The 22,421-nt window shown below is 30.2% G+C and overlaps 2 protein-coding genes across 6 annotated transcripts in view; one reads left to right on the forward strand and one right to left on the reverse strand.

The window, feature by feature from the left end:
* Positions 1–1,074: 1,074 nt before the first annotated feature.
* LOC113519281 (elongation of very long chain fatty acids protein-like) lies at positions 1,075–14,425 on the forward strand. Of its 4 annotated transcripts, XR_008252984.1 has the most exons (7): positions 1,075–1,452; positions 7,479–7,571; positions 9,921–10,111; positions 10,655–10,729; positions 12,571–12,870; positions 13,276–13,717; positions 13,831–14,425. XR_008252984.1 is itself a non-coding variant. In XM_052896274.1 (6 exons), exons 1-6 carry the CDS (start codon positions 1,419–1,421, stop codon positions 13,453–13,455), a joined length of 873 nt encoding a protein of 290 aa, XP_052752234.1. In that variant the 5' UTR covers positions 1,075–1,418; the 3' UTR covers positions 13,456–14,425. The 4 variants fall into 4 exon arrangements, 3 of the variants coding, with proteins under 3 accessions (XP_052752234.1, XP_052752244.1, XP_052752237.1); XM_052896274.1 differs by having other exon boundaries at positions 13,276–14,425; XM_052896284.1 differs by lacking the exon at positions 1,075–1,452 and adding an exon at positions 2,852–2,957 and having other exon boundaries at positions 13,276–14,425.
* Positions 14,426–18,461: 4,036 nt separating this feature from the next.
* The window catches only part of LOC113519280 (elongation of very long chain fatty acids protein 7), a 49,251-nt gene continuing 45,291 nt past the window's right edge, over positions 18,462–22,421 (reverse strand). For both annotated transcript variants that reach the window (XM_031913645.2, XM_031913646.2), the window contains exons 5-6: positions 20,402–20,701; positions 18,462–19,370 (exon numbers count right to left, since the gene is read on the reverse strand). In XM_031913645.2, coding sequence (XP_031769505.1) covers positions 19,077–19,370; positions 20,402–20,701 — 594 coding nt within the window. In that variant the 3' untranslated portion in view covers positions 18,462–19,076. The remainder of the gene's footprint in view (positions 19,371–20,401; positions 20,702–22,421) is intronic.

Here is a 22,421-nt window from a genome sequence, read left to right on the forward strand (position 1 = left end):
AACCCCTTTTGTAGTAAATAAAATATCATTTATTTCCATTGAAATATATGTGGTCTAAAAATATGTAAAACTATTCAAAATTTAAAATCGATAGTTTTAGTAATTTTTAAAATGAAGGCCAAAGTCTCACTATGAAGATATTTAAAGTTTCTTTGCACCTTTTTTGTATGAAATCCTAAAAAAAAAACAAAAAAAATAAAAAAAAAAGCTATTTTAGCTACATTCCAAACCTAACAGTAGAATTATAAACATCGACGATTTAAAAAATCTTGTAAACGAATCTATTTGAACAAAGATTATTTTTAATAATAATAATTATTTATTTGTTTAAGTTTGATCTTTATAATTGGGCTTAAGCATTGATAGTGCTAAATATTTCACTTTATCTAAAGGCATGCAATTTATTTTTTATCTTAGTATAATAATTCTTAGTATTTATTATTTATATAAGTATATTTTTTATATCACTGAGGTGGCAAACAAGCTTATGACCTACCATCGAGTAAGCCTTATGGTAAGCGTTACCATCAGGTAAGCGGTTGCGGTAGCCTATAAACGCCTGCAATACCAGAGGCCTAACGCCCGCGTGGCTAACACCGAAGAATCTTTACTCCTTTTTTGAAGAACACCATGCTCTAGTCTCTTGGAAAAACCTCAACAGGGAGCTCATTCCATAACCTAAACGTTGGTTGAAGGAAATATCTCTGAAACCGCGCTGTACGCGACCATCCCAGTTCTAAGGTATGGGGGTGAACTCCCTGCCGATGGTGAGCTGTACGATAGTAAAAAGTGGCCATGGATGTCACATTGAACAATTCCTCTGAGCACATTCTGTTGTACTAGCGGTAGAACTCGCAAATTGAGGTATGACTTGAACAATTACTTAAGTCCAGTTATCATTTCAAACACACGAATACTTAGTCAACATTACGTTTAGTTGGTTAAATGTAGTACTAGTAACTTACGTAACATTACATATGTTTATAATTACAACATTTGTAAATAATAATCACTATTATTTAATCAACATTGTTTTTTAATTTTCTATTCTATTCCAAGAAGTCAACGAGTCATGTCTTTGCTCGTTTGCAGTATAAAATAAATCTATTATTAAAAGTAGGTCATCGCATTTTGCGTATTCGGTTGTTTTGGCAGTATTTATGTACATAAATTGTCAAGTTAATATGTTTTGCAAGTTATAGGTGTTAACTCCTTAATTTGTTTGTGGTGAGAAATAAATAAATATATTACGAATTATGAATGTTACCCCTACATTAAACAGCATAGTTGAGAACACTACATTTTGGAATGATTATCCTAAAAATTCAAATAATTACATTACCTTAAGACAAAGTATTGTAATTTGCTTTTTATTTATTAAAAATTTAACCAAGTGGCAACAGTTTTTAAAGTTATAAATGGAAAGTTTCAATTTATCGTGGCCTAATTCTGGTAAGTATTTTTTTCGTATTGGAATCTTGTGATTACTTGTAGTGTTATTCATCACAGCAGACATTAAGTGTCCACTGTTCAACATACGTCTCTTTAAAACGAAAGGGTTTTGCCAGTAGTTGTCACGCTTGGTTGGCAGGTTGGCCATCGCAGTTAGGCTAATGTTCTTAAATTCTCCTCTTAAGTTGTTAATGTTCTTAAGCTGCCCATCCCTCGACTGTTAAGTTCCCTTAGTCGCCTCTTACGACACTAACGAGAAAGGATGGAGTGGCCTATTCTATGCCGGAGCTACACGATAGTATAGTATTTTTATTGGGACTACAATTTTTATTTTATATTATTACCACTTTATTTGTATCAATCGTTAAATATCCACTGCTGAATATAGCCTTACGAGAGGTTTTGCCACGTAGTTAGCCAGTTTACTTGTGTTTTGATGTCTTAAGATGGAGCGGGTTATGTCAACCGCATTCTATGCTATTGCCTACGAGTTCTATTATCATTATCCTAATAACAATCATTACCAATGTATAATCGTATCGCATATATCTTTTATAATTGTTGCGTTACCGACATTAAAATTCTGATAAAATATTAATACGGTATAATAAATAAATATTTAAATGAAGAACCGTGATTCACTATTCTAAACAGTTTTTTTTTGTAGTCTTCAAGTCTGATAGAACTCGGTATTAGTGTTGCAACATCCTCCACAGCTAGGGATATATGATCGTTTGAGAGAGAAAACCCATCTTATAATTTCATTTAGTAAATTTAATTTTTTTTTATTCCACTGATGTGCCAAACAAGCATACGGCCCACCTGATGGTAAGCGGTTAACGTAGCCTATGAACGCCAGCACTGTCAGAAGTATTATCAATAAATAAATAAAATAATTTCTTATGTTGAATCTCAACTATTGTTAAACACTGAACCCAAGCGTGTTTTTGGTGATGTTTGTTTAAATTTTATATAAATAGTGCTAATTGCAGTTATTTTTCTTGTAATATTCAGATACAAAAATATATAATCCGTAATTATTTTAGATTTTTCGCTTCAGAGATAAGAAGAGATCTTTTTTTTTTATTATTTTTTATCACAACTAAAAAGCTAGGCAGCATATAAATAAATCAGCCCTATCATACATATGATACCCCATAAGTACTAGTAAGTCACTTCTAAAAACATTTGACAACCCTTTTTAAGGGCTCCCTGGTATAACAGAGTTATGGGGTAACTAACTTAAAAGCAAAAACGACCAAATTAAAAACCCACCACCTTTTTTGAAGTCGGTTGATTTAGACAAAATTATGACGATAATGAAGTACATCTCTTTCAAATAGCACAAATGTCTGACCGAATTGTAGGGTAGTTGTGTTTTTTTTGTAATTGTCAAAAAGTCCATTATTGACGGTAGGCACACATTAATTCCATAGAAGTTTCTAGTCTGCCAAGTGACGCGTTCTCAACACGTATCGGTTTTTAATCCACAATTTTATTAAAAGGTAAGTAAAAATAATAGTTACTATGATTTTTTTTTTTTTTAATATTTGTAAAGATTCTCTTCTCTCTGTGTCTTATTCATATTAATAGAATTATAAAGTTTGTCTAAATACTTTTTCGTTTCTTGAAAAAATTTACATGACATTTCAAGGTCGGGTTAAGTGAAAGGACGATTATGTAATAGAAAACTGTTACATAATAAGTAATTATCTTTAATCTGTTTTTTTTTTTTTTTAATAATAATAGGCTAGACATAGGCTTCCCCCATAAACTGCCATAAGGAACGGTCTCGAACCCCTTGTATCTACTGACTTCTTGCATTTAAAGTTGTCACTCTGCCTAGTGGGATGTAGTCTTACACTGCATTTGCCCGTACGGGGTCGCCACTCGAAAACATTTATATATTTTTAATAATATTTTTCCAGTAATGGTATGCATACATTTTCTTTTTTTAGGTAATATATAGATAATTTAAATTTATTTAAATAATAATTAAATACAAAGTCATTTTTTTACGTTGGGTCTGTTTATACTCATTTCTTTTAAACCACGCAATAGATTTTGGTACAAGCTTCATTATTGTTTAGACATTTTTAACCGACTTCAAAGTTAGGGAAGAAAAGGCAAGTCAGTTAGACCACTGTAATTATTTCAATTGGTAACAAACACGACGTATTCCAGCAACGACCGCGTAGATGTCGACCCGACTGGGTATATTGCTAGTAATAGAGTTTACTCCTCTACTACTAACAATGCCTTCGTACCCTTTTATTAATATTATAAAGTTTTATTTGTTTTTTTTACTTCTTGACCTTATAATGGCTCGTTATGAAGAAAAAGACATAGGACAAGTTTAACTATGCTTATTTTACACTTATTTATTATTTATATTTTCAACAGGATGGATACTCTTAATTCGGTTGTAATTTTTATGTAGATAGATAGATAGATAGATACTCCTTATTGTTTCCTCCAAAAGATTACAATAGTAAACTTATTATAAATATAAACAATTACAAGAAATGTATGTTACTTATATTCCTATTTACAACTCCGTCAATTCTAAAGCGATTTGGATATTTTTTTTTTATTTAAAACTATATACTTACGGATTATTCTCGTAGAAAATATATCAAAATGGATTCATTAATTTAGTTTTAGACTAAAATAACTAGTTTTTTCTTTTTTTTTTCTGCGAAACGCAATATTTAAATATGTAAAATAGATGTACAGTTTTGTATCAAAATAATACATCGGTAATAGACTATTGACCCGGTGTTATTGTACTTAATGACTGTACAAACATTATTCTATCAGTCATTTTCATTATCATTCACATAATGTGTACGTAGGTTTTTTATTTTGTAAATTAAATATCAAATAAAATGTTTTATAAATAAATATATAAAAGAAATATATTTGCGTGCATAATATTTGTACAGATATATGATCATTGTCGCGTCATCGTCATTATGTCAGCCTTTAACTGTCCACTGCTGAACATAAGCCTCCCCCTTGGGGGGTTTTGTCATTTACAAAGATAGCTCTTAATGCAATTAGCTACAAATAGTTAATATATAAATGTGAATATGCGTTTATGTATATATATATATATATATATATATATATATATATATATATATATATATATATATATATAGAGACTAAATACAATGTAACATTTGCATACCTCTACGGGGTGCTGCATGTTATGTACCTACTTGTATATGTAACTTCTTATTGTACCATGTAGCAAGCGAATAAATATGATTTGATATGATTATATATTTTTAATGGTTGAAAATGGCATGGCAACCCCGCCTGCGCTATCGGTATACACTGGCGGAGCACCAGTGAGAGATGATAGGTGAGGATGAAAAGGCAGGTTAGTATAGCCCATCGTGACGAATACAACGATAAACAAGTCACGATAGTTTCCAGGGGGAACCGGGTGGAGATCAAGCTGATAGGAGAGTATATTGGTAATAATGGGGAATAACCTCCCCATTACTAACAATTCCTTCCCCTCATTTTTATATATTACCCTACACAGAATATTTTTCTTGAAAATTTTATATATTTTAATCTATATCTTGATATATTTACATTGTTTTAATGGTGTGGAGGGTAAATCCATAGATAAATGGGTAATTATAGGAGTTCTGAAGAATGGATGGCAGTCATAGAAGTATTTTTAGGGTAGAAAGTAGTTTATATGGTCATTTGTTTCTAATCATAAAAATATTGATGACATTCCTAATCGGTTTACTATAAAAATGTCTGATGAGGTGGGGTAACACCCAGGGATACTTTACTAGGAATAGATAATATATGGTAATCCTTACTACTTATAACATTATTATTTTTTATACAACTTAGAATGGCAAACAAGCTGACGGCCCACCTGATGTAAAGTGGTAACCGTCGCCTATACACATGAGCAGTACCATGGACATAACAGAGTATACTGTTTCGCCAATGATACCCCGTTATTAGGTGTATAGGTGTTATTCCTCTGTACTCTATAAATTCACACCATATTCCAACCTTCAAACCGAAACACAGCCAAGCAAACACAACTGCTTTACGGTAGAAACACGAATGGGACAGAGGTGGCCAAGCAATCGACTTTTGTACAGTCTCCCTTTGAATGTGAAAAAGCGTTTGTTTATTACCTTATAACGCCTTAATAGCTTTACCAATCATTATGAAATTTGAGACGGAGGAGGATATAGGCTAATTTTCATTCCGGTCAGTAATCATCTCAGTCACGAGGATGAAGTCACGAGTAAAATCTAGTATCTATATATTGCAGTTATAATATTTATATACCAGTAACGACATATAAATTATATAAATTATCCAATATATTATATATAAATGAAGCACCTAATCGAAATGACCAACAGAGGGAGACTTTGTACAAAAGTCGATTGCTTAGGTTCCTCTGTCCCATTCGGGTTTCAACCGTGAAGCAGTTGTGTTTGCATGGCTATGTTTCGGTTTGAAGGGTGTGATATGGGGTGAGTTTACTGGGTACAGAATAATAACACCTGAGTCCTCGGGAATGGCAACGCATGGGGGGTATCATGAGCGAAACAGTATACTCTGTTATGTCCATGGTACTGCTCATATATATATATATATAGGCGACGGTTACCACTTTACATCAGGTGGGCCGTCAGCTTGTTTGCCATTCTAAGTTGTATATAAAAAAAAAATAATGAATCTTGATATCCAACCATTATAAGTGATATCGAAATGGTCGATGACCTTTTTCCAGTTATAAAGGACTAGAGGAACCCAATATAATATATATATATATATATATATATATATATATATATATATATATATATATATATATATATAATATATATATAATATATATATATAATCAGAGCGGTAGTAATATTACCTATTTATATCTTACTATTCCAGAAGATTATAAATAGATAGATAGATAGATAGTCTTTATTGTTTTCTCTAAAAGATTACAAGTGTTATGTTTCAGTACATTGTAATTTCACTGCCCTTAAACCAAAACACCATGTGGAAGGGAGTGTTAGTAATTGAGATCTAAAATCTCCATTGCTAGTAATATACTCTATCAGGTCGACCTCCACGCGGTTCCTCCTGGAAACTATCTTCATCAAACATTCACTGGTCCGCCATCATATACCAATAGCGTAGGGGTTACCATTCCATTATCAACCATAAAGAGAGACCAAAAAATGTCCATGCGAATACAGCTGATAAGTGGTAAAAAACGAATAGAACATTTAAAAATTACATTTTAAGGGGAAAGGGATTGTTAATAATGGAGACTAAGAATCCTATTGCTAGCAATATACCCACCAGGAAATTATCATAGTTTATTCCTGATAAATTCATCATGATGGACTAACTAGGTTGTTTTCATTCACACCTATCACCCCTCACTGGTGCTCCGTCAGAGTATACTGTTACCTCAGGCTAGGGTTACCATACCATTTTCACCCATAAAAAAACGGTATTTTAAAACATATAAAATAAATATTACCACAGATTATTTAGTTTTTAATTAATTTATCTGTTTAGAAAAAGTTTCTTATTTTATAAAAGCATGCATTAAAGATATTCCTGCAGTCCTTTCTATATTTGAATGACAGTGTTTTTACAATATGTCATATTGACTTCATTTTTTGCTTGTATAACAATGTACATGACCGAACGCAAGACTATAGAACGTTCAGAAATGACACGACATGCCTACCTACATTTTCATGGTAATGATTCATACACAAAACGAGTCACAAATTCGGGTATTTAATAATCGTTACATTAATTACTGTAATATAAATGTATTAAGAGACTTATAGTTAAGGAAATATTTTCATCAGTTAGTTGCGAATGGCCAGGCGAGAAGTCAGCTTGTCTAGTTTAGTACTGAATAGTATCTACTACCGTAAGTAGTATATAATATAACGAATAGTATATACCTATCTAAGTAGGCATTTATAATATAAAACACTTTTGTACAGATTCATTAATACAAGTCGCAAGTGAATATTCATCCACAATGGGTGTTGGATTTGGAATAAAAAATCCCAATTGGGATTTAAACAAAGGAGCATGTAAGTACTAAACTATACTTATATTAACTCGTATTTTTCCTTTTTCTTATTATACGAATATATTATATATTTATATGAATTTAAAAACAATATTTTTTGTAATAATAATTTCGCTGTGATATTTAAATTTAATATACTTAAATATAGATAAATATAATATTTGATATATTTTTTTTTATTTTAATTTATTCATTATTATTTTAGATATAGTGTTATTTTGTCAGTTCGTTTTAAAAATTATCAATATACCTACAAAGTATGTAATTTTGCAAAAATTCTTTTCTGTTTTGGATTGTATACACAAATAGGCTAAATCCAGTCTTTTTTTTTTAATAAGTATATTTTTGATTTACATGTGATCTTATTTCGAAAATTCATTACTATGCTAGCGTTTATAAAAATAAAATTTAATTTGGTGTTTTAAATTGTTTATAAAAATAGGCGGACATAACGGAGTATACCGTTTCGCCCATGATACCCCCCACGCGTTGTCATTCCTGAGGACTATTATACAGTTAAAATATATTTATACATAACACAGATATAGCATAAACTACTATTGCTTAGTTTACCTGTTTACCTGAAGAATAGTTTATAGGTTTCTATTACCTAAATGCACTTGCTTATAGTCTCATTTCTAAGTATAGATTACACATACTTTTCAATACACACTTTGCGCATTAGTAACGATAAAATTTAACACAGTTACAATAGTTGCGTGTTATTTTTAAATTAGTGTGATTATTTTGAAATTCCTGTGATGTGTCAAACCACAGACTTAGATACTACTTAAGTTACTATATTCTGTCTACAAAATATTTCATTTTGTAAGTTTATTTACAAAGATGTATTTCGTATTCAGTTTAGTTTTTACATTTACAGTCTACAATAACCATTTTGTTAACTATACATAGGAGCTTATAACTAGCTTATTATTGACTGGCTGTATTCCACGCCTTTTACCTACGAGAATCAGTATATAAGGTATCCTATCTGCTAAGTTAGGATATAATATACCATATTCGTGTACCAAAATGTTATTCAAATACTTTCAGAAGCTTTTGTGTACAAGAGTATTAAATTATCTATCTATCTAGCCACCCACTCAATCATTAATACAAATTTCGCATTTATTATATTAATAGGATATATATTTACTGATAAAGTTTTTTTTTTTTTATGCCTTTGAGGTGGCAAACAAGCATACGGCCCACCTGGTGGTAAGTAGTTACCGTAGCCTATGAACACCTGCAATACCAGAGGTATTACGCGTGCGTTGCCGACCCTGAAGAAACCTCTTAACCCTCCCCCCATTGAAGAAGTAACTTTTTTAATATAATTTAATTATTATTAATAATAATATTTAATTAAAAACAGTAAATTACAAAATTGCTTAACAATGGTCCCCATATGGCTCAAGCATGTATCTGAAGAACCTATTAAACACATATAACTTATTACACTGACTATACCTTATAATTTATACACTATTATAAATTTTATATTCTTAATTATTAGTAGTATTATTAGTATTCTTAATAATTATTAGTAGTATATTAGCTAGTTTAATTAGTCATTATATAAAAAAAATCCATTTGGTATGGTTGTATTGCACTGTATTGTAAAATCTCTATTGTACGTAATTTATGTTATATTGGATGCATAATTTAATTTATATTTATTTATTTATTTATTTATTTAACACTTTATGATTTGTTAAAACAATTTTCAATACGTATAGTATAGTACAAAAGGCGGTCTTATTGCTAATTAGATTTGTACTAATTTTATCCCATTCAAAGACATATATGTGGAATTAATTTTTAAGTTCTTGTGTGTATATTACGAGAATTATCGTTAATTATGAATCTATTGTGATAACGGCTATACTTTAGTTTGAAGAGTAGGACATGATAGTAAATTACAGACTACTGAGGTATAACACCATACTTAGAATGGCTAAGAAGCTGACGGCCCACCTGATGGAAAGTAGTAACAGTCACCTATAGACATGAGCAGTACTTTGGACATAACAGAGTATACTGTTTCGCCCATGGCACCCCCACGCGTTGCCAGTCCTCTAAGATGTTATTAATCTGTACCCTGTATATTGACTGCCATATCTCACCCGTTCAAATCGAAACACACACACCATCCTATTTTAATACACTTAAAAAGTGTAAATGGAGGACTTAACACCGGATGGTGTTCTTTGCCAGTCAACCATTGGTCAAACCAATAAATCCCCGTTTTGATCTCATATTGATTTTGTTACAAGTTAAAATGTATTTTATAGAACAATTTATTATAACATATCTTGAATTTTTTCATGATTTTTTTTATCACCAGACCCAGAAGTCGATGAATACCCCTTGATGGCAACCCTTGGTCCAGTGGTTATGATAATAGCTATATATTTGCTGTTCATATTGAAAGTTGGGCCTGCATTTATGAGGAAAAGGGAAGCGTACAAATTGAAAAAAACGCTCTTAATATATAACGCCATACAAGTGGCGGCATCTGTATATCTAGTGGGCAGAGTGAGTATTTATTTATTGATTTAACACTTTATTGCACCATAAATAAAAATATACAATGACAAGTGAATAATTCAAGTGAAATACAGTAACAAAAATATAGATTAAAATATACACATAAAGGTACAAAAGGCGGTCTTATCGCTAGGGCAATCTCTTACAGATAACCTTTGGTTAAAGGAGAACAGATAGAAATGGGCAGGTATTTTTTATTAGTCTAGCTTTTTGCCCTTCATACGTATAGATTTCAGATGTAAGAAAACGAATGAAATATACCATGTTGAAATAACGTATCAATATAAAACATACACTTGTTTTTAAGTTACACCTTCAGGAATACAACTGTGAAAACCTCACTCATTTTGGTTTAGTTGTTTTTGCATAATGCCTGTCTAATGCGGCGTAATGTTGGGGTATATCTATTAAAATACTTGGTAATATAATTAAAACTATTGCACCGTCTCTTGCTTTTATTTTTAATAAGTACATATATTAATTACAAATTGTTACATTAATTTTCTTACCATTTAATATTTATATTTTCAGTTCACCAGCGATTTGTTGCACATGGGTCTCGTGCCCAAAACATGTCACATGGATCAAGAAGGTACTAGAAAACAGGTATGTCAGTAATAACTACAGGAAGGACTTTTTGATAACTCACTTGAGATAGAAACTCCGAATTGCAATACAGTTTACTGAGTAATTTTACTAATAATACTCAGTAATATTCATAAAAAAATTTAAAAGTCATAAAACTAAAACATATTTGTAATTCGGTTCACAGATTCACTACTTTTACATAAGAAGTCTCTTAGTAATTGCTATGAGGGTGGGAAATTAAAAGATGTGCACATCACACCGCCATTTTTTAATTAATTCTCAGTAACAGGAACTCAGTATTATAATATTACTGAGTAATTTTACTACAAATGCCTCTTACTGAGTAATATTATAGCGAACAGCAAAATAAATCACGATAGCTTCATAATTATAAAACGTACATATTCGAAATTCAATTAAAGGGATTTTTGTAATATTTAGGACTGGATTTTCAAGAATTCCTGTTATTATATGATGTAACACAGTACAAGTAATTATAAAATTATAGCTGTATTAATGTATGATAAATGATCATATTAGTCAATCAAACATGGGCTTTTTAATGACCTTGTAATTTTAGACATAGTACATTTAAATAAATACACACAATGTTAAGAGATATTTAAAAGAGTAACAGTTAAGTATCTTGCGGATTCTTCTCAGTAGGTGACAACTTTTTAAACCTTTCAGTAGATTAATAAAAAATGACGATTTAAAATTAGAAGTGTATTTGAATAAAGATAATTTGAATTTAATATATATGAAATACCAATTGCGATAACATTAACTTTGATGGATTTAATTAATAATTCATGATTATACATCATTTACATTTTATTTTAATATGTATGATGTGTGCATTAGGGTGTATATTGCATTGTATTATTATTGCATTATTTGCAAATGGAAGTTATTGATTAATTTATGACATAATTTTATAGTTACATATCTACTTAAAAATAAGATGATGACCCATCTTATGTAAAGTGTTAATGTTATGTTAATCTACAGACTGATAGGTGAGAATGTAAAGGCAGGTCAGTAAACCCATAGTAATGAATACAACTGGAATTCAGCACATTAGTTTCCAGGGGAGACCACGTTGAGGTTGACCTGACAGGGTATATTGCTAGCACCCCCTCCCCCCTCCTCTCACTGGGTATACTGTAACGGTCGTGGTATCCGTCCCAATCGTGCGTTGTTATTCATGTAGTCTTCTTATTATGTAATCTCATTACCACATACGGATATAATTGCTCCAACTGAAACACAGCTATACTAATAAGCTAAATGACTTTTTTTTAATAGTAATTGTATAAAAAAAAAACTATCGCATAATACTAATTGAAACGAAACGTAATCTGCTAGTAAATACACGATTTCACTAAACAAAATTTAGTTCAATACATTAAATAAAGAAAATACATATAAAAGTATTTATTATTTTCTATTTACTATATTATATTTTCTATTTTGTATATTTCCTTTTTTCTGTATTTTTTCTCACTCAAGAGAGAAAATACAAAAAAGGAGAGACTACAAAAAACATGCACAGAAGAGAGTGTGTAAGAGAGAGAGAGAGAGAGATAGAGAGAGAGAGAGCATAAAAACATGCACAAAAATATTTTTGTATACCTATCTGTGTTTGGTATTATTTGTGTACTGTACGAGTAAATAGTACAACTAAATTATTTATTTGTCTATCTATGTTCTATCTAATATATCTACGAAACATCAAACAACGTTGAAACACAAGTGGAGCAAAGGTGTCTAAACAGACGCCTTTGTATATTCTAAATCTGGTAGAATTACTAATGATACTATATTACATGTACATTAATACATAAAATTATTTACAGGTCATCATGGGCATATGGTTGTACTTCGCTGCAAAAGTATCCGAACTTCTAGATACAGTGTTCTTCGTGTTAAGAAAGAAGACTAGCCAGATCTCTTTCCTCCATCTATACCATCACACGGTCATGGTGATAGGCACATGGGCGATGCTAAAGTATTCACCATCGCACACCCTCATATTTATTGGGTTTCTGAACTCTTTAGTACATGTTTTCATGTACACTTATTACGGACTGGCGGCTTTGGGGCCAAATATTGCTAAATATCTTACATGGAAAAAATACATGACCAGTTTTCAACTAGTAAGTAAAGTTTTATTATTTATTTGTTATGTTAATAATTTATTATTTATGCCAAGAAGGTAAAATTTTATAATTCGTATTTCTACCGTGAAGCAGTTGTGTTTGCATGGTTGTGTTTCGGTTTGAAGGGTGGGATATGGCAGTGAACTTACTGGGTACAGAAGAATAACACCTGAGTCCTCAGGAATAACATCAGCAATGGCATCAGCTTGTTTGCCATTCTAAGTTGCATAAAAAAAAACGTTTGGCAAGCAGATTGGCAACCATAGTTAAGCCATGGTGATGTTATTAAAGGGACGTTACTGCCCTTCTTCGATCATTACGTACTCAATGCTGGAACCACACGGATATAGTCTGTATGGGTTTAAGGATATATATATATACTAATAACCTTTTTCATTTCAGATACAGTTCGTTTTAATAATCATGCAATACTTCAGCGCCGTAAAGACATCGGACTGTCCGCCATCTAAAGGCATTGCCGGATTTATCATAAGCAACACTTTCGTATTTATACTTCTTTTCTCAAACTTTTACAAAAAGAATTATAATGCAGAATATAAGAAAACAGAGAAGTGCCAATGAGAGTACCAATATGTTAGCGAAACTTATGTTAAATTTACACGTCTTGGTACTTGTATAAAACGTGTAAAAAGGTTCAATGTATTAAGTCTGTAAATACAACAACCATTTCAAACATAATGCCTATAGGTTTGTGCTTATGAGCATTAGCAATAGTTTATCAATGTAAATTCAATGTTATATTAAAACTAGCATTTTGCCTTTTAGATTTTTTGTTTTATATTTATAATATTAGTATTTAAAAATAAATACATGTTGATGTAAGGTTTTATTATGTATTATATAGGAAAATATGTAAAATACACTCTTGATGAGAAGTATTTGAGTTTAAGGTAAAATTTTAAGTAACATACTCACATAGTAAATATAGTATGTAAGTCACATTGAACAAGATTCATTACTATAATTTTGTTATAATTTTTACTATAATTTTATTTCTCTTGAGATAAAAATCTAAACGTCAAAATTCACTTTTAAAGTATATTTATGCAAAATAGTCTGATAATAATACTATTTTGAAATAATTATTTCCGAAATATTTTTTATTCAATTACTTTTGTGTAAAATAATCTCTGCATGATATATTTTATATTATATTGAATTTTATATTTTATTATTTACGTAATTAATTAATTTAATTTTTATGAACACATCTTTTTTTTTTTTAAAAAAAGAGTTTATGTGAACATTATACAAAATTAATTATAATAAATAGATGCCGAGTTGTTTACTTTTTAATAATTGTTATTTATAATAACAGAAAGTACACATTAAAATGCATTCCAGTATGTTCATGAAACTGAACGAGTTATATCAAAAAAATAATTTATTAAACCTGCGATCACGTGATCCATTTGATATATGTGACTTCATATTTCGCTTTCCTTAAAGAAAGTATTATTTAGTTTCATAAATTCACAAAATTTTCTATTATTATCAAGTGCCTATGTATATTGAAATGTAAAAATTTCAAATTGTATAAATATAATAAAAAATAAATATAATAATATAATATAATAAATGTATGTTTACTTAAGGTAGGGGTTTATAAAAATAAAAAAAATGCCTGCTACTTATTTCTTTTTTACGGACAAGAATATCAAACTAGCATGCGGCTTACCTGATGGTAAGAGATCACCGCAGCATATCACAAGCAACTTCTGTAATTACCCTCAGATTCTCCTCCTCCTGATTTCTTTATTGAATGTCTCCATGTCGAATTTGTTTGAAAAGGTATTTTATTCTACCTTTTATAAGAAACAGTTTTTTATACCATACTAGCGACCCGCCCCGGCTTCGCACGGGTGAATTATTATTACACTTTAAAATTATCAGTGTTTCTCTACTATGTATATTATGGATGTATTATACATATAAACCTTCCTCTTGAATCACTCTATAAAAAAAAAACGTATCAAAATCTGTTGCGTAGTTTTAAACATTTAAGCTGTATGCTTGTAGCTGTAGGGACGGACAGACAGCGACAGCGACTTTGTTTTAAACTATGTAGTGATCAGTGCCAAACAAGCATATAGCCCGTTTTATGGTAAACGCTTACTATAGTCTATGGATACCTACAACATTCTTAGTGGACTATAATCGAATAGTAACCTCACCTATTACCGTCACCTATCAACATCACTCATCATCCCTGCTTCATTCTCACCTATCTAGTCAGTTAGCTCGTCGTGACGAATTCAACAATAAATCAATCACGATTCTTTCCAGGGAGAACCGCGAGGTAGTCGTCCTGAAAGTGTCTATTGCTAGCAATGAGGTTGCTAACCCTCATTATTAATAATCCTTTCTCTGTCAGTAGGTACTGTCAGTGTTCTAAACAATTTTTGCATTATTAGTCACTTGGTAAAAAATATATTACAAGATGGCTGAACTTAGAAGCGTTATAAAGTCAGCCACCCCGAGTGTATATTTTTTTTACTCAACTTAGAATTGTAAACAAGTTGATAGCCCACCTGATGGAAAGTGATAATCGTTACATACGGGCATAACTATTTAGAATTTGTTTGATTATCATACACTAATATCAGCCTACTAATTATTTTAATAACTATATATATTTTACTGTACCTTAATATATTTTACAATACTTAAATTGGCTTTAAAGAGTAACCAATATCGAAATATTGCAAAATTCATTTTAAAATGGCAAAAACGCTTTATTTGACATTATCTTATAATTTTAATGCATAATTAAAATGTGGTTCATAAAGAAAAATTGACGTCAATTGGACAAAACCAGTCTCAAGGTGGCTGATCTTTGGCGCAGGCTGAACTTAGGGGCGTATCCTACATAATTTTCAATTATTACTCTTTTTTTTTTCTAATTTTCAATAAAGATTTTATATATTTTGCTTATTCAATAATATACCTCTTTAAATTTAATGTATAAGCAATGCAAATATTTTTCATTAAAAACTTGAAATAGATCAATGAGTATAATAATAATTGATAATTTTAACGTAAAGGATGAAAGAAACGACAAAATTGTACAGAAATTATTTTATTTAACACTAATGATCAGGCCCGGCTTCGCACGGATAGATAGAATTTTCTAAAATAAAACATACTGAGTGATAATGTAGTTTTCTATAGGTGATTTTTTTTTTTTAATAAAACGGCTGAGTAGTTCTTAAGTTTATCCGTTACAAATAAATAGTCAAATCTTTCCTCTTTATAATGTTAGTTTAGATAATATACACAATCTTCTATTCTCTATTATTTTTTATAATGTGGATATTTTAAAAAGACATATATAGACCAACATTTTTAAAAGAAGTCACATTTTTGGTATTGGATATATGTACATACACATATCCGTATAGGTCTCGATATAAAATAGGCCACTTTTTTCTTTCCCGTGAGTGTCGTAGGAGCTTATGGTGGAGGGATGGTTAACAGTGTCATTCTTAAAACATTCCCAAAAGCCTAGTCTGCCTGCCAAGCGTGGCAACTTCTGACAAAACCCTGACTGGGGGAGGTTATGTCAGCAGTAGGCAGTTAACGGCTGGTACAAGAATATGTATATACAAATATAATAACTATTCTTTATTTCAAACATTTATATGTTGAATAATTGATGAAGTTTTATTTATTATTAGAGTATGAGTACTAACGACTCTTCTTAGCTTTGTTTTTGCGTAAAAAGCAAGCATACTTATTGTTGAAATGTTTTTTCAAAACGAGGACGTCTTCAATTTGTTCAAATGTCATAACTTCCCTATATTTCGCTTTTAATTTAATGTTAATGGTGGCACACTTTATTGATATAATTAAAGATTGTGTTCAAAAAAAAAAACGAGTTCAATAGTTATAAAGCCAGTAATTTTGATTTAAAAACTAAACTACTGAATCGACTTTGATGAAATTTTAATAGCACCAATCTGTTAGTATACCTTTTCTGATGGAAAATAATTTTCCAAATCGGTTTAGAACTGCGGAGTTACGAGGTAAGAAATATAAAAAAAAATATAACAAAATCCTTTCATTCCTTTTGAAGTCGGTTGAAAATGAATAAAGTACGCCTAGCATTTTTTAGTTTGCATTTTTTCTTCGCTCGCATTGAGGTATTGATTTGTGAAATAGTTAATTGATTTAAAAAAAGGTCTCCCCCAGTACTTGTATCCATCCACCTTCAACACACACAAAAATACACAAAAGGATAAACGTTTTAATTTAATTAAAAGTGTAATTAGCGTATATTTATATTGTTTCAACTTTTCTTGCACTTTTTAATATTTTTATGATACAACATACCTAAGTATAATATTTTGAATGCGTCATAATTATTAAGGGGACTGATCGGATATTTTTTCATACATCAATACATAATTACACTTCCAATACGAGAAATAGATCTATCAAGAAAAAAATAACACTACTATTTCCATTGACCTAATTGGGGATTATAATCATTAGCAAAATATTTTACTACTTTTCCATATATTTTTTTATACTACTTAGAATGGCAAACAAGCTGACGACCCACCTGATGGAAAGTGGTAATGATCGCTTATAGACATGAACAGTACTATGTATATGCTCGTATCAAAATATACTGTGTCGCTCATGATACCCTTCATGATGAATGTAACCTATTATATTTTGTAATATAAAACCCAAAATATCATAATATTTATATTACATAAAGCGTAAAATATAAGTATAGAAAAATCTTACAGAATTGCAGTATCTAGCGCTGAAATCGGAGCAATATTACAAACAACTCTAGAAGTTCATAATATTAATTTCATATTAAAATTCATTTCACTTTATTTAGAACACACTTTTAACTTTACCATAATGAATATATATAATTAAATGAAGTTTAAATCAAATAACTTATTTATTAAAAATTTTAATTTAATATTAGAATTTGTCTGTACAAGTAAGTTAATTAAATTATTAATTACATTTACAAAAAATGGTAACTGATTTTGTTACTAAAAACAATATTTAAACCTATAGTTTAAAAATAAATTTAGTAATTGTAGATAAATAAATTGAGCACGGTCCTTATAGCAGCCACCTACGACCTACCAAGCGGGTATTTATTGCTTAAATTTACGACTATTTACACTTTAACATAACATAAAGTGTATCAAATTTTCAACAATAATTAAATTCATTTTAAATTCGCTTATAGACTTTGATAGTGTATTTTTACAAACAAATTGCAAATTTGATTAGGTAATCGAAATATTATTTTTAAAACCTTGCATTTGTCGTAAAGAAATTATTGTTAAATATAATTTTGTTTAATTATATATCGGAACCATGATATCATGTTTTGTTGTTATAAAGTGTTAAAATTTGTATAAATTCTTTGGACAACCTATATATACAAACATATTGCTGTTACCGATTTTAATTAAACAAATAAAATAAATATATTAAAATCTGAATAAAAATCTATTGACTCAAAATTTACCGTAGACTTTTGAAGTATTAAGTGAACAAAGAATATTTTACTGAACTGTTATTTTTTACTATAGAAGTCTATATAATTGGTTTGTTGATTACAATTATTTTGTTTAATTCCGCTACCATTAGTATGTGCGTGACTGCCAACATTAGAAGATTGACCGCTATTATTATCAGTCGAAGTTAGCACATACTAATAGAAGCGGAATTAAACAAAATAAATATAATCGACTAAATAGTGAACAGAGAAAAGTTTAAGCATTTCAAATATCAAGTAACGAAATTTTATATCGATAATTACATTGCTTTGCGACTACTAATTTTGTAAACAACTGTAAATTGCATAATTAGAAATATCTAAATTAAATTACTCATGTATTTTGCACGATCTATGATTTTAAATGCTTTAGTTTGACTTTGTCCAATTGCATTCATTTAAAAAATATCAAAGCATATAATAATACTAGTAATTAGTACATTACAATACACAACTTGTTACACTTTGTGAACATCTTTCCAAAAAATAACCAAACCTATGTAACCTAATCTTAATTTTCAGTACCAAACAAAAATCCGTATGTTTTAACTTCATCTTGCTTAATTCAATCACTTATCTAATGTTCATATTTAGATAAATTCATAACTGTTATAATATTTACAATAACTATGTAACCTAGATCATTTTAATCGACTTTCTTCCCATTATTCTTTTCATTCTTGATTCCATTGGTAGCTTTATATTCATTTTTGACGTGTTCTATTTCTCTTTGTGTCTCTGTACCATTTATTGCATTTCCATTCTCTAATTTCTTCTTCGCCTTACTTTCATCTTTACCATAAGCTTTATAGTAGAAGTCGTAGAATAAGTAATAGAAGAATATGGAATTCGGTAAAGTGAACACAACAGACCATCTAGGGTAACCGCAGTCGTAGAACAGTAATTGTGAAGAGTGCAAGAAAGCAATGCAGAATTGAAGCTGGAAAAAAAATAAGGGGTCAATAATTAATAATATGCATACAGAAAAAATTACTCGGGTACTAATTGGAACATAAAAAGATGATATTTGCACTCTTACAAATGTAATATATGTAGTTCTTATAGTTCTTTTTTCAAACAGTCATATTTAAATTAAGAGAATTACTAATTAAGATTCATGTTAGCTCGAAAGAACGGCAGGGAATGACTGCATTTTATAATACTATAGAAATCTGAACTATGAAAAACAGTCTAGTATGACTCATCTGAGTGGGATCATCATCTTACCTGTTTCTGTCCAGCTACAGAAACGAAAATAAAGGTAGTAAAACAAAAGATATGACGTGGAAAATAAAATTAGAAAACACACGAAATCGTGTCTTTTTTGTCGTTCTTTTTGTGATTTATGACTAAACGTAGTGAAAATTTATACTAGTTCATAACTGCGTAAAAGTAAAAGAAATCCTATCTATTTGGAAAAAACATTTTTACATTTGGGTAAAAGTAAAAAATTGCATCTGGCAACCCTGTACGTATATTTCTGATGCACGTAGCGAATGATAGTCATGTTTAAATGATGCAAATATGATTTTTTTATGCAACTTAGAATTGCAAACAAGCTGACGACCTGCCTGATGAAAAGTGGGAAGAAGTGCGCTTATAGATATGTGCAGTACCATGGACATAACAGAATATACTATTTCGTCCATGTTACCCCCCCCGCGTTGCCATTCCTGAGGACTCAGATATTATTCCTCTGTACCCTGTAAATTCACTACCATATATATCCCATTCTTCAGACCAAAATACATTCATGCAAACAACTGCTTCACGTTAGAAACACGAATGGGACAAAGGTGTTGGGCAAACGACTTTTGTACAGTCTCCCACCAAACCAAATATGAATTTTAAAATTGAGAGTCTACGGTTTAATATTGGAATCGCCTGACCACAGTCAACTATTCGACTGAAGTATTACTGATTTTAATTTGTTTGCTTGTAGATAACATCTAGCTATAAGTAAATACTCACCATCTGCAAAGTTGTAATGTAACGCTTCCAAAATAAGTACTTCTGGAATTGGGGTCCCATGGCGGCAAACATGTAGTATGTGTACATAACGATATGTACAAAGGAATTTATGACCCCAATAAGGGTTCCGTGACCCCCGGGGTAATATTTAGTGCAACCCCACGAGATCATAGGCATGACTGTGTGGTGGTACAAATGGAGGAAGGTGATCTGTCTGTCCTTCTTCCTAATTACAAAGAAAACTGTGTCTAGCAGTTCTGACATTTTCGCTAGAAAATAAATGTAGACGCCTCGAGCTACCTGGAAATAAAGAAAAGTAAAAATCAAATACGCTCACAATTAGAATCATTGAATAAAACATGACAATAATGAAATTTGTTATTACACAATGATGGGTTACTGTTTATTTTTTTTTGTGCAACTTAGAATGGCAAACAATCTGACGGCCCACCTGATGGAAAGTGATAACTGTCGCCTATAGACATGAGCAGTACCATGGACATAACAGAGTATACTGTTTCACTCATAATATCCCACCTGCGTTGCCATTCCTGAGGACTCAGATGTTGTTCGTTGTACTCTGTAAATTCACTACCATATTTTTATTCAAACCGAAACCTAGCCATGCAAATACAACTGTTTCACGGTAGAAACACGAATGGGACAGATGTGCTCACGCAAACGACTTATGTACAAAGTCTCCTTCTGGTTATTCGAGCTATATATTTATATAGTGTCAATACAGTAGGTATTGATGAGATAGGATTTGATGTGATATTAATAATACTTCTTCTTTGCCGGTTCATTTTTAAACATGTGATTTTAACTTTTTATTTTGCATAACTGCCTACCTATAATGTCTGTACTACTATAATGTTGTTACTCGAAGTTTAATTCATTTATAGTTGATAGTAAGTATTAGCGATGTCATGTGCATTAGTTAAATCTTGTTTTAATTTGCGAATACCTGTAATTGGCTTTGTAAATGTTTTTTTTTTCTTATTATGAAATATTCTTATTATGAAAATTTGGCATTTTATTTTATTCTATAATAAAAAATAAAATAAAATGCCAAGAATAAGTACCAGGTACTTACATATACTAAACATTTACAATCATCATCATATATATATATATATATATATATATATATATATATATATATATATATATATATATATATATATATATATATGTGTGTGTGTGTGTGTGTGTATGTATATATGTATATATATATATATATATATATATATATATATTGACAGGTACCTACCTACCTATATGTATAATGTTCACGTGATTATAACGATTATGAATGCACAATAATATCACTGATCAGTTGAATGGGTCAATTGTGAAAGTAGTTGTTTTGGCATTTATACTTGTATGTTCCTTAAATAAGATATTTATCACAAAATTTCATAATACCACTTTTATATATCCTATAATACTAGTTGTTTACCGCATTTTTATTCGCTTTGTCCGCGTACATTGCAAGCAATACTTGGATATTCACTTCAATACAGAAAGGGATTTCTATAGGAAAGCATTGCAGTTAATTTGATTAGCTAATAAAACTTATGTGAAGCAATTATCTATTGAATCTAAAAAAAAACTTGAGGTATTTAGAATAGAATAGAATAGAATAGAAACATTTATTGCCAGTAAACTTACAATATAAAATATAAATGACATATACAAAAAGTGTCCCACACCCGGCAAAAGGAACCGGCTCAGCGGATGCTGTGAGTGTCCCAGCGCAATGTGAACAGCTGCACAGCGCTGGTTGACATATTTGACATAGGTACAGTTGATAAACAACTGTACCTATGTCAAATACCTCAAGAGATTGTTATACCATATTATTGTTTATTTGTTAATTAGCATGTTATGTTTCCTTTAAAATGATTGTACACTAAGTATAAATAGACAGTAATTTTAACATTAAATCTTATCAGTGTAACAATTGCTAGGAGACCAAATAAAGATAAAATAAAATACATTAGTATATAAAGTATTT

Source organism: Galleria mellonella, unplaced genomic scaffold (genome assembly GCF_026898425.1).
Source record: "Galleria mellonella isolate WM207_F2 unplaced genomic scaffold, CSIRO_AGI_GalMel_v1 utg117, whole genome shotgun sequence".
In the NCBI taxonomy this organism is placed as follows: domain Eukaryota; kingdom Metazoa; phylum Arthropoda; class Insecta; order Lepidoptera; family Pyralidae; genus Galleria; species Galleria mellonella.